Here is a 13,963-nt window from a genome sequence, read left to right on the forward strand (position 1 = left end):
CTGGTGGGGATTTGTGCTAAGGGGAAATTGTCCTCTTCAGATCTTTGTGTCTGCATGCTGTTACCAGGGATCCATGACCTGCGTATTCCATGTGAAGTGAACTAGTGCCTGTAGTCTGCCCTAAACGTCTCATGTCCTTTTGATAATAAAGGGATAAAAGCTGCTTTGGGAGAAGGGCAAACAGTGCCCATGGAGAGAATGAACTTGCCCAGGAACAGGTAAATTCTACTGTTCTGCTTCAGCAGGGAGCAGGCAGTTGTCTTAGTTTGCAAAGGATATATCTGAGCTCAGAAACCCAGGAGCAGAGACTTGTGCAGAAAAACATCTTAGGAACTTCAGCTTTACTGAGAGACTTAAGCAGGTTATACCAAAAGGCAATAGTTGCAGTCTTCCATCCCTCTCTGTTCAAATGTTCTCTCCACGCACAAGCCATCTGGTCTGCATCCCTCATTCTGGCATCAGATTTGATGCTTCTTTATAGCTCAAGGGTGTCCAGTGTGGTCAGAAGCCTAAGGCTGCACTAAGTTAACCCTGGAGTCAAAGAATTTACCGAGGTTCCTCGGAACACAAAGGTGGTGATTCCCCAGGGCTTTCTGAGGAAACTCACGTGGAAAATAACTGGCAGCACTGCTCTATCTTGATATATCTTTCATGTTAACAACGGCCAAGAGTAGCCTACAGAGATAGCATAGCTCAAGGAAAAGTGCATTAGACTAAAAGTAAGGGGATACGATACAAGGATATAGGAAATCTGCCTACATGTTCCCTAGGAAATCCTCTTCATGAACTCTCTGCATCCTTTGCTGGGTTTTGTCCAACGTGTGCAAAAGTCATGCTGGCACGCCTGCTCCTGACAGTAACGACCACCAGGATCTGAGCAGATTTTACCGAGAAATAAGTGGTATCTGCGTCTTCAAGGCAGTTTGCTTCTGCACCGCGGAAGTCTGAAGGAAGATACCGGCCCCAGGAGCAGAGAGAAGGCAGGAATGCTGGAGCCGTCTGTTTCAACCTGCATCTGGCCGAGGCAGGAGGGACACAGGGACAAAGACGGCCGCACCAGCGGGAGGGCGGGCAGCCGGTAACAAAGCCCGGGGCGGGAGGGCGGCAACACCATAGATGCACTGGGAAATCCCGCTACACTCCCGGCCTGACCCGGCGGTCCACGGGTCCCTCCTCGCTCCTGGCGAGAGCGGGGCCGGGGCCGCTTCGGCGCCGCTTCCCCGGGCTGCCTGGCGGGCGCGTTTTCCTGCCTGTCCAACCCCGCCCTTCCCTGGGCCGGTGCTCCCTCCGGTTTGCTTGGAAAAAAACCCAAACAAACAAACAAACAAAAACCCCCAACAAACCCAAAACAAATCCCAAACCAACAAATCCCCACCAACCCCTCACAACAAATACAAAGGCTAAAAGGGAGGTGGAAGACCCAGGGGGGTGAAAGCGGTGAGGCAGCCTCGGCGCCTGCGAGCAAGAGCCGAGCACAGCACGGCGGGCGGAGGGAGTGGCCCTGTCCCTTTGTACCTGCCGTTTGAAGGCGCCAGGCGGCCCCGCATTGGCTGCGGTGGCCGAGGCCCCGGTAACCCGAGCCGGTGGAGGGGCGCGGTGTACAGGGGCCTGGCCAAGCTGAGCCTAGCCCAGCCCAGCCCAGCCCAACCCAAATCAACCCAGCCCAGCGGAGCAGCGGGGGAAGGTGGCGCTCGGTTTTGCTCTCGTCTGCCAGCAGCCGGCTCTCCTTCTCCTCGGCTCGGGTAGGGCCGCGTCTCTGCCCGGCAGGAGGTGGGACCAGCCCCGGCTCTGCCGCCCGCCTCCTCTCACCCTCCCTCTTTCTCTCCCGAGGGCTGAGCCATTCCGGGAAGGCGCCGGCTCCCCCACCGCTGCTCGGCAGCGCCGCACTGGTATCGGCCGCCGCCGCGTCGGGCTTGGCCCACGACGCCGCGGGGCTGCGAACGAGCTGCGGTAAAGCGGCAGAGCGGCCGTGGCGGCGGGTGCGTGTTGCCCGCTCTCTCGCAGCGGGGAGCGGCAGGGAACGGCGGGCGGAGGGGAGGTGGGAGGGCAAGTGGACGGAGCGCCCGGGAACGCGGCGGGGAGACCGGCCACCGTGTAGTTGTTTTGCCCGGGGTAAGTTGGCCGATCCTCTGTGGAGTCTTCGCTTGGAGGGGACAGCGCTTGGCTCCCGGCTCCCTGTCGCCCCAGCCCGCTTGTGGGGGGCCGCCTTTATTTTTTTCCTTTCATCCCCCCTCCCCCCTTCCCCTCCGCCCCGGGTTTTGTTGTTTGTTTGTGGGCTTCTTTTTTTTTTTTTTTTTTTTTAATTTAAACTATTATGGGGTCCGTGGGAGAGATCTTCCAGTCCGGCGTTGTTCTTCTTCCTTGTCCAATGCTGTGAGAAGAACTATAATATTTCATCCCCGAGATGCTGCAGTGATTTTTAGTCCCAGGAATTCAGGCGAACAAAATAATCCGGATAACCCGAACCATTTGTTACCGCGTGAAAGCAAACGCTGCCTAGGCACAAATGATGGCAAAAAATTCCCTGGAAGGGTCTAAAGAAGACCTCAGCAAAATTTCGGAAGAGGAGATGCTGAGGTGGAGCAAAGAAGAGCTGGTGAAAAGACTGAGGAAAGTGGAGAATGAAAAGATGAACTTAATGGTGGAACACGGCAACTTAATGAAGGACGTGAACCGGCGGCTGCAGCTCCACCTGCACGAGATCCGCGGTCTGAAGGAGGTGAACCAGAAGTTGCAGGACGACAACCAGGAGCTGAGGGAGCTCTGCTGCTTCTTAGATGACGACCGACAGAAAGGCAAGAAGCTGTCGAGGGAATGGCAGCGCTTCGGGAGGCACACGGCCAGCGTGATGTGGAAGGAGGTGGGCATGTACCAGCAGAAGCTGAAGGACCTGGAAGCGAGGCAGGAGACTCTCCTGCGGGAGAACGTGGAACTGAAGGAGATGGTGCTCATGCTGGACGAGGAGCGGAGCGGGGCCGGCTCACGAAGCTCCATCGACAGCCAGGCCAGCTTGACCAACCTTAACGGCGGCTCGGCCACCAGGGACGTGGGGGACGGGAGCAGCACCTCCAGCACGGGCAGCGCGGGCAGCCCCGACCATCATCATCATCACCTCCACCACCACAAGGCCAGCGACAGCAAGGCCGGGGCCATGCGAAGATCTATGGATGACTTGTCTGCACCCCTTCACCACCGGAGCATCCCCAATGGCCTAAACGGTGAGCCTCTTCCCCTCCTACACCGCTGGCAGCAGGTGCCACCTCTCTTCGGCAGGTCCAGTTCTCCCCTGGGAGTGGGTTGAGGGGTGCCGGAGACGATAGTTCTTGCTATCCCCGCTCCTGCCCATCCTTGGTGACCTCTTCAGAAGAGCAGCCCTGGGGGCTGGTGGGTAGCACCTGTGTGCAGGGTGATGGTGGTGCTGCTGTATTGCCGATGTCTGGGGCTAAAGGTTGGAGCCTTTTTTATTTGGCGGGCTGGTGTTTTGTTCTATTTGTTTGGGTGGGTTTTTTTTGAGGCGAAACAGACTAGGTTTTCAGGGTTAAATAAACACTGATTTATTTATTTTTTCCATCTCTTCTCTCTCTCACCTTTTACATATGTTGGTTTACGTTTGGCTTGTTTGTTTGCTAGTTTCATAAAGAGCCTGGGTGAGATTTTGAAATCATCTATCGAAAGTGCAGGTTTGCCCCACAGAGCATTGTCACCTGTTAGCTCTATGGGCTGTCAGGGTAGACTTGCTCTGACGTGTTCAGAAGTTTTGGAGAGGTGCAGCTCAGCTTCCCCTCTGTTTCTCTGCTCTGCTTTGGAAAGGGGAGGTTTGTTTGTAGATAGGAGGTTGCTCTCAAAGGGATGCTGTAGTCACAATTTTGTTCAACCTAGTCATTAAAGTTAGAAACAAGCTCCACTGTGAAATCATGCCAAGCCTCCTCTAACAGTTTGTATTCAAGCAAAGTTTCTCTTGTTATCTAATAATGATCAGGCATTAAAGTAATAATATAAGAATCCCTTTAAAATGTAACTTTTGAAATCAACAAGACCAAATAGTTGACTTCTAGGAGTAGTTTGGCCAAGAGGATTCAACAGGAATTGAAGCAGGCACCAATCTAATTAATTGTTATGTACAAGACTTATTTTAATGTTCTTAATCCTCTTTTCCAACCGGAGAAGGCTATGTTCTGTTTGGGCTACCCTTTGTCTTCTTTCAAGCACAGAGATGTGATTGGACCCTAAGAGGCTGGCTCTGACTGATGTCAGCAGGGAAGTGTTTACCAGATAACCATGTCTTCAGCAACCTGATCTTTTGGTAGTGCTGGTGGGACCAGGCTGTGCTGGTCTTGTTTGGGTTTTTTTTTTGGTGATTTATAGCAAGACATTGTGTCCTAAGAAACCTGAGGGCATGCAGCCCAGTCAACCTAGTTCTCAAGATTGTGGGTTTTCCATTCACAGTCCTATGTGTCTACTCGCAGCTGGGGATGTTCTGGCCACCCTACTCATTAGACAAGGATTGCTGGTTTCAAGGGGGTTCCAGTCAGCAGATGTTACAGGGTAAAGCAGGCATCTTTAAATGGCTGTTGGGTTTTTTTCTGCTTTCTGTCCCTCTGTCCTAGTGCATTGTAAATCGTAAGTATCTGGTTTCTAAATCTGAAGATAACTTATGCTCCTGATGTGACTTCATTTTATTTTCATGAAGTATTGATAGCTCTGTAGAGAGGCCTGGAAAGCACTTGGCAGAGTTTGACTGTACCGTTACTGTTTTGTATAGAAACTGTTCTGGTTCATGGAGCTTAGACCACATGCCTTTAAAGTGTTGACAGCTGACTAGGACAAAGCCAGTTGAATTAATTCCTGTTAACTCAGGACTTTTGTGCATATGGGACACCTCCATGGCCTCAGAGCTGTCCCTTAAACTCAGTGTGAGGCACCGTGAGATTCTTCACACGGCATTCAAGTCACCCCTGTCTGCATGAAGAGGAAAACCTCTGCTTCAGAGCTCAGTCCTCATTGCCATCCTCAGACTCTGTACAGGACAGTGCCCAGCAGCGTGATTCGGAGGGGACTGAAAGCTGAGTCTCATGTCCTACCCTGTGTAGGGTGGAATGGTAGAGCATCCTCACGTGTATGTTCCATGCGTGCCTCTGCACCCTTACTTCTGCTCCTGTATAGAAAGGAGGAGTATAGGACTCCTGGTTTCACGGTGCCTGTGGTCTATGGGAAGCACTGAAGCTATCTCTTTGCTGCTTTATTTCTGAGGGTGAGACAGATATGATCATCTCTTTTAAAACTAGTAATGCTTGTAAAGATACAAACAAGCCTGATCTCTCCTCTTAGGTAGTGAAGCTGTAAAATGACTTGAATAGTTGTCATTCTCAGATAGCATCGGCATTCAGCGAGGCTATTTCCCTGGAAGTGCCTCTCCAATACATATTCAAATGAGAAGCTTATCGGCCCCTTTTTTGACTGATGGCATGAATTGTGGGATAGGGGCTTGCCTGAGACCATGCAGTTCTGTTAATCTTGTGACAGTGTGGCAGTGCAGGGCAGGTGAACGTGAAAAGCAAACCCAGAAGTTAAGTGGGTGGTGAAGCTGACACGGAGCAGCCCTGTCAGTGAGCGTTCTTCCATCTCTCCTGGTACCATCTCTGCCTTCCATGCATATAGCTTAGATCTCAGCTTTTGTATACTTTTTTCCTGATGATTTTTTTTTGTTCTGGGATAAAATAAGAGGGAAGAAGGAAAGCGTGGCTTTTCATTTATAGGTTGCAGAATTCAGTCCGGTTTGTAGTGTTTAATAAAAACACTGGATAACTAACTAGTGGATAAAGCAGAAACTGCCTGGGCAGCTCAAGTAGTACAGCAGCAAACAGCCTGCAGAGTGCAGGGGAATCTCAATTGAATGCAGGGCAGAATTTAGGATCTGTAGTAAGAACACAGCAGAAGCCTCGGACAACTCATGGAGGCAAGGCATAGTGATCTGTTTGCTAGAGCACCTGTGCATATGGAAAAGTGGAAAGTGAAATGTGCTGCCCTTGCTAGTGGTATTGATAGGTCTTTGTGTGGTGCTCTGGTTTTCCAGGTATTACACAGGATGCTTCACTTATTTAGCGATTTTTCTAAAGGAGTCAAGAGTATGGTGGCTGTTAAACACTTCTAGGGAGGTAGCTTTTTAATGAAACCTAAGTGGGCAAAGGTGAATGAAATGTTTTTTGTTTTACTTTATGCAATCCTTTGGAAGTGAGTTGGTAAACCAGGGCTTGAGACCCACCCCAATGTGAGGTGATGAGCTCTATACTTTTGTAGCATGAATTCAGTATAAATGGTACAAGTTTAAAAAAGAAAAAATGGAACCAACCTACAATCCACCTTTGAGTCCCTTTTCTGAAGTTTGTTTACTTTTATAAATTGGCTTTTTGGAACCTGGAACCTGATAATTAATTATACCCATTACCTTATCTTCCATGAGTGGATAACTGATAGTGTGAAAATGGCTGATATGAGATCACATCTCTAATCTTGTGAGCTTTGGGTATTTTGCTGAGAGCCAAGAGGAAGTGTGCTCAGTGTGAAAGTAAGTGGTATTTCCATTCTCCATGTGTGCACTGGTAGTTAGGCTATGGAACAGGAGCATCTTGAAGCTATACGGTGGGAACTGTCCAGTTGCATTGGTGTTGGGTGACATGCCACAGTTCCCATAAATCTTCCCACTGACCCAGGACATAAATTGACGTTTTGTGCTTGTGAAAGCTTTGGATTTCTTTGTATGCATAGCGGGAGTCTCTGCCTGCATAAGTCTTTTCTCCCACTCGGCTTTAGGCCCCATTCAAGTGATGCCCAATGCTACTGGTGGGTTCCTGACAGAATTAAGTTTCTGAAAAAAAGAAAAGAAAAAAAAAGGCAGTAGCCAGATTGGGAGAGATTAACAGGACCTGGGGGAAGGAAAATGCCTTCAGGTACTTTAGGATGTGTCCCTGGACACTGAGGTATGTGGGAACATTGGGAAAAGTGACTCAAAGCACCCTGAGGCCAGGGCAACTGCTTCAGCCTTATCTAGATTTGACTGCTGCAACTGTTCACCCATCTGCAAGCCTAGAGGCGTACAGACTCCCTAGCTGGTGATGTGCTTGGGACAGATTCCTGTGCGTGCAGGCAAAGTGTCCAGGCTTATATTTTGTTCCCTCCATCAACTGAATGTTATTAGAACTTTTCTGTCACTTTCTACTCAAGCTGTTTACTCTGAGTTACCAAAATGAGCATTTACTTTATTCCAATTGGGTAAAATATTAATGCATTTCTTTAGCAATGTGAACATTATTTGTTTCGTTGGTTGGTATTGGTTTTGTTTGTTTTAAATTGTTAAAAGCATCAACACCTCAAAAGTGGTCAGAGAGGCCCAGGAGAAACCTGTGGATATGGCAGATAGCCAGTAGTAGCAGAGATATTAATCTATGGCCTTTTGCTGTTGTCTTCTCCAAAAGCAGAATGTCTCTTCAAGTAAGGGGGTGGGAAGATCTCTGCTTCTATCGATTCCCACTTGTAAATGTCCACATATTTACCTAGAGGGTGTGATATATTACAGTTAAAATGGTGGCAAAGAGAAATGGCTGTTCCCTGTGGGTTGCTATTGATCGGATGTGCAGCTACCCTGTACTTATTTCTCCCCTTCTTCACGGACCCTTTAGGCCAAAGTGCTTTGTTTTTATTAGTGTATTTGTAATCAATGTGCATATTATTTACTATGATGTATTAATGAGGCCTTTGAGATGAGAAGATGCAGGGACAGAAGCAAAAAGTGAGGTTCACTTCATTTAATTGAGATATGCCCAATACAGACTTTAACATGTGTTCCCCCAGGCTTCCTTTATCAGCCATGTGAGAAAGGCAGTTTGGTGTCATGATTTATGTCAGCTGTCTGCTTTGGAGGAAGAAGAGTTCTGTGCTAACTATGCTTTTCTCTCTGCTAATGGGAGGGAACTCCTGATGGCTAGTTAATATGCAATGGTCTAAAGTCAGGTGAGATCAGCCCTATTCAAGGTGTTGTGATGACCACTGTCTACTCTTCCAGTGCTAGCTCTCAGGAAAGAGAAGAAATTGCCTTTCTGGGCAGCAGCCATATGCCACCCCTTGCAGTCTCCGTACTACCTGGGTACAGGAGCCTGGCTCAGTGAAAACCCTGTTCTATGTGATGGAGACCTCTTACAGCTTGGTGGCCCCTGCTGTGCTTAAGCAGATGTTTGGCTACTTGACCAATATTTTATATTTTATATATCAAGAGTACTTTTAATCATCTGAACATTGCTTTGACATTTCTTTGATACTGCTGTATTTAATATGTCAGTATTTTGGTGCACATAGGGTGCTATGTACAGGTTCCTTGTGATAAAGCCAGGAAACCTGCCCTGGGCTGGTACCCTAGATCTAGAAACACCTGTTTCTATCTCTTCTGGGAATGAGTTCTGCTAATAGGCTTATCAGTGCTAAGCTCTCAAACATGAAGGGTACAGCTTGAGTTTCTTGTAGCCAGCAGTCATTGGGTGTGCATCCAAGGGGCTTCAGTGGAGTGCTCCATTTGAAGAATCTTTGTCATTGTCCACTCCTGCCTTCTTGCCAGGCTTAAGACACTTAAACTAGATACTAAAATTGAGCCATATCTGGAAATATATTCTACATAGTAGTAAATTCAAATTTGTTTTCCTCTTTTAATTTTCTATGGAGATATCTTGTTCTCAGATGTCCTGTTGAAGGGAAAAAACTTTATTGATTAAAAGGCAATTTTCTATTGGCCTTTGAAGGAATTATCCACTTACACTTGTCAAAAGCAATCAAAATAAGGGGAATAAACTGTGTTGGTTACATGTAAATGATTTGGTCCTCTGGAGTCATTTAATCAAATAAACCTGAGGATTGAATTAAATGATGATCTAATTAAGTGGCAGGCATGGGAACCCAAAATGCATCCCTGGCAAGTGTTACACTGTGTCTTCTGGAGGTGAGGGGTGTGAGCACTACCAGAAGTGTTGCACTTGAGAGCTTGAAAGGGTAATGCTTTTGTGGGGACAGAACAGCTGACCACATCCATGAAACTGGGGTGATACTGGAGGCCCACCCTGGGAGGCATTGGGCTTTTCATCTGCCCCAGCATGGCTGCAGTCCTGCATGTCACACAGACATGTCACAGACAGTCAGGGTCTTCTGATGTCCCATTAGACTGAACCTGTGGCATCCTTTTGTATTGGGGCTGCCCTTTGGAGATGCTCTGGCAGTGCAAAGATGGACAATGGCAGATTTGGCTGATTGGTGAGGTGGAGATGAGGTGCTTAAACTGGTGAAGATATCTAGTATACACAAGGTGGTTTGGAATAAGGCAAATAAGCCTATTTAACATACACTAAAAAGGCTTGGCCCAAGGAAGGCTGAAGTCCTTGCCACAATCAGGCCTTAATGCATCCCATTGCTAAACACATGATGTTGCTTGTGTGGAAGAGGGAAGGTTTGTGTACTGCATGTCCAGTTTTCTTGCAAATGAGCAGCAACTGGTTGAGGTTGCTTCTGTATTTTTAACCTGATTTTTTGTCTGCCAGACAGAATTCATCCTGCCCTGTCATCAAATGTCATCATCCCCTTGTGGTTAGCTTGCTGCAGTTTGTGAAACACTTGGCTGCCATAAATAGTTATGTGGAGAGGTTCCTCTGCATGCACAACGGGCAGAAATTCACAGGCAGCGCTGCTAGGCACTCGTACACTAACATGTCCACCAAGAGAAAGTTGACCCACTTCTGCAAATAGATAACTCCTGGCAGAAAAAGTAACACTGTCTCAAGGAATCTCTTTCCCTTGTCTACTGAATTGTGAAGAAAAACCCAAAGCCAGCTCCATCTTCTGAATTGACTGCAATGTGAGCACTGTACTCCCTGCTGAAATGAGAGTGTAAGTCAAGCCTTGATCCGAGGAGGGATTATAATGGCCACAAATAATTTGTGATTTTTTAAAAATTTATTTTATTTTTTTAATATAATGAGTGCTTGTGTTAGTTGAGTGAGAGCGTGGAGTTCAGGACTCAGCTGCTCATAGGCATTAGGAAACATCACCGTAGCAATTGAAGGCTGCTGTACAGGTTATTTTGACCGCTTTTCTAGTGACTCATGCCTGGGCTGAGACCATTTATGCCAGGTTAGTTCAGTCCCTGTGCATAGAAGTGTTTGTGTACCCTTATTTCCTTTAAATTGCTTCTTGTTTTGCTATTTGCCCCTTAGAAAGCTTATGGCTTGTACTGACTTTTATTTCTCCAAGCAGTGAAGGTGCCAAATGTTCATTTTGCTCAGGGACTTTCCTGGAAAAGGCCTTTGAAAAAGTTAGTCCTTGAGAAGTAGATTGCAGATTATTTATCAGTTAGATTTGGGAATGGGCCACTCCAAATCATTCTGCTAAATGATGATAGTATTGCCTAGCTTAGAAAATGGCTGTAGACCCACCCTCCACTTTAGGAGCCTTGCAGCAAGACTGAAGCTATCCTAAATGTACTATGAATTATCTTGTCATCCACATGGGCTTTTCCTACAGGCTTGTGGGACAGAAGTTTCCTGTTTTCCTGGGGTGGGTGTGGTGGGAGAAGCCTGTGGTGTCTGTAGTGGATGGAGTACAGGCAGGGAGTGCCTGGCTTATGGCATCAGGGCTTTGGCCACTTGCAAACTGCAGTCACAGGGGTGACACGCTAGCTGTCTTGTGTGGTTGTGTCAACCGCAGTTGCTGGCAGAATTAGTTCAATCAAAGCTGGAGCTCTCCGAAAGCCCTTCAGATGTTGCTCCATCCCCCAGCTTTGTGCAGTGATGTTCAGGACTGCATGCTGCTGCTTTTCCCCCATTGCATCTCCAAAGTTATCTGCTGCTGAGTTTTCATTTATGTACAGAGGAGTCAGTGGCATTGGAATGTTTGTGGGAAATGGAGGATGTAGCTTGTAGAGCAAATGGATGGTGCATGGCTCAGGCTGGAATGCAAGACGAGATACTATTGCTGCTGGCCTCCAGCACAGTAGGATGCTCCAATGCTGCCTATACCTGGGTGTTTACAGTCATGCCTCACCTGCTCCTGCCTTGCCAGGACAATGCAGTGAGGTTATGTGTTGCTGTGAGCCTTGCATCAGTGCAGTAGGAAGAGCTGCAGAGTGGGCGCTGCTCTGTGTTCGTGTTACAAAAGACCTGTCGAGAAGAAAGGAGCAGGCTAAAGACCACTCAAAGTAGAGCAGCAAAACCAAACTATTATTTCAGAGAAGAAGATAAAGTAAGCCTTACAGAATTTCCAGTCCCCAAAGCTTAATATTTCTATGGAAACCAATGCAGCAGGAGGTTTACTGTCAGTCTCTGATCTAGTGGGGTTGAGTAGATTTAAAAAATATTTGTCCTTACCCATATCTTCCATCCTGGTTCATTTGAAGTCAGGTTGCTGAGTGTCACAAATGCAAGGTTAAAACCTGCATTCCTGGTTTCTGACTTGCCGTTAAGTTCTAAGCAGTCTCCAGAGGGTTGACATCCATCTTTCATCTGCAGTTTTTTACTTGCTAAGGTACATTTCATTCACTCTATGACACTTATTGATAATGCTGTGTCCTATAAATGCCACTGCTGTGACACTCCTTGAAGGATGGCTGTGACTTTGTAATCAGGCCATGGACCTCTCAGTGGTGCAGTACATCTTAGTGCCCAGTGAAGTAACTGTCAGTGCATTAACTTGAATGGAATTAAAATTTGGACTCTTTACACTCACTTTAGTCTCTTACTCAAAAAGAATAAACTAGATGTGATCTGAAAAATAACTCAATTTCGGTGATGGTGCTAACAAAGTTTTTAAGAAAATCTTGATTTTCCTGTGCAATTTTAAAGCACTTTTGTGATGTACAGTATTCTTTTGTCTTCCTGGTTGCCTTTTCTTGTCACCCTTCCTGAGCTTTGCAGTCTCCTATTTATATATTTCCCAGGAGCTGAATATAACTTTGATCTATGCTTTGCATCTGCAGGGCTTTTAATCCCTTTCCACTGAGTTAAAAGCTTGTTTGCTGTTGAATGTGATACGGAGTTATAGGTTATATGATCTTTACCAATGGCTCATGCATCACACAAAGATGGCATATTGTGGAAAAACTCTGATAAAATGTCCCTTGTTCATTTTCCTGATTGCAACTCAAACTCAGCATGGGAGTAAGTCAGTCACTGCTGTGCAGACTGTCCTTTTTTGTTATGCATACCTATGTACCCAGTTGCTTAATTTTAATTATTAATTAATTTATTTGTGATATTTATTTTTGAGGCTACAAATCAGTTGAGTATTTAAGCCAGTGTGGCAGGCTATCTTCCAAGTCTGACAGTATTTGCAGTCTTTTCCCTTTTCATCCTCTTAACTGCTTTTTGCACCTTTGGAAAAAATGGGGATCCATTTTTAAAGCCTGTGTGTTTATTCCTCTTTGATGTTTTGAAACGTGATAATGTATGTCTTGTTTGTGGAGATCTCTTCTGGAGTGACTCCAGGTCTCAGAAAAGACAGATTTCTGCAGCGCTCAGTCCTCCAGGCCGTGTTAATGTAGCTGCGTGTGTGTGACTGCATCTAGCCATCTTCTGAAAGTTATTTGTGAGGCTTTGGTGGTGTTATTTGCTTTCTGGATCTTGAGCAGTTTATTTAGAAGTTTCCCATGCTTGTGTTATGGCCTCTTAATATGATCCTCTTTTTGCAAGGTCAGTTAAGGTAGTATCATTTTAGGTGTAAGCTTTAAAATAACAAAAGAAGGATGGGTGCTTTTGCAATTTAAAGCACTGCATTGGGATGCATATTTGTTGTGCTTTCTCACCGGCATGATTTTCTGATGTAGTCTTAGGTAAATGATATAATTTGTGGCTTTCCTTTTATACAACTGGGATAATGTATTTCCTTTGTCTTTTCCAAGTTTCTTGTGATTCACTGGGTCATTTATAACATGTTCACACAGTGCACCACAGAGTTAGACCCTTACTTCAAATGGGGCCTCTGACCATTGCTATGATACCAGTGATAACAAACAGCACAAGTTTTGATTTATAATGAGCTAGCAAGGAAGGAGCAGCCTGTATAGTAACTCCAGACATTTCTAATTTCCAGGTTTGGAGTTGCTTCAAATCCTGTTTCAACTTTACTGGGATAAAAGCACTTTACCTATTGGGGTGTTTCTTTTTCTGTTGTGTGTATCTCTTGGGTCTGCAGGATGATAAAGTATGGATGGTCTTCCTCCAATTATCAAAGCAGCAATGGCTTTGCCACAACTGCTGAGGACACCTTTCCTCTTTCCAATTAAATTCTTACCTGATCCCTTGATTGCTCTATTTCTGATGCTGATAATTTTGTAACTCCTAACAAGCCCTGACTGAAAAGCCATCAAAGCCACTCCCATTTCTGTAGTGGAATTTGTAGGGAGGCTCTATTTGTCAGCGTATCTCCAAATTGTTAGGAGGGTGACAAGACCACAGTAACTCTTCCAGGGCAATTATGTATGAAAGCTTGTCAGTATCAGTAATATGGGAAGTTAAAAGCCTTAATTTTCATTTGGATTTGAAACCCTAATGAGTTTCCACTCCCACAGCTCATAAAGACTTTGTTTCAGTCTCTCATTGACCAAGAAAAAGGGAAGAGGCAGTCTTTTTGTGCAAGATTTTTATGAAAAAGCAGATTTATGAGTCACTGCTCTTTGTATAAAAGATAATTACTAGAGTAGGAACCTCAGAAAAGTGACATTTTATGCCTGTACTGCTAGCCACACAGTGTGAGATTTGCTTTCTCCCTTTTCAATTAGTTAACATCTCTGTTCAAAAGGACTAATTATAGTCCTGTTTGTTGTTTGCCCTATACACTAAATGTTTTCTATATGTAAAACTACACAGCAAGCAGGGGGAGAGAAAGAATCACTCCAAACTAATGATACTTACTTAAAATGATGGGCGTAGATCCTATG

At 45.9% G+C, this 13,963-nt stretch overlaps 1 protein-coding gene across 3 annotated transcripts in view; it reads left to right on the top strand.

Annotated features, from left to right (window-relative positions):
* Window positions 1–2,314: 2,314 nt before the first annotated feature.
* CCDC85C (coiled-coil domain containing 85C) overlaps window positions 2,315–13,963 on the top strand; it is a 106,436-nt gene continuing 94,787 nt past the window's right edge. For all 3 annotated transcript variants that reach the window (XM_009905229.2, XM_054161869.1, XM_054161868.1), the window contains exon 1: window positions 2,315–3,218. In XM_009905229.2, the coding sequence (XP_009903531.1) occupies window positions 2,507–3,218 (712 nt within the window). In that variant the 5' untranslated portion in view covers window positions 2,315–2,506. The remainder of the gene's footprint in view (window positions 3,219–13,963) is intronic.

The sequence above is a fragment of the Dryobates pubescens genome, chromosome 5 (genome assembly GCF_014839835.1).
Source record: "Dryobates pubescens isolate bDryPub1 chromosome 5, bDryPub1.pri, whole genome shotgun sequence".
Taxonomy (NCBI): domain Eukaryota; kingdom Metazoa; phylum Chordata; class Aves; order Piciformes; family Picidae; genus Dryobates; species Dryobates pubescens.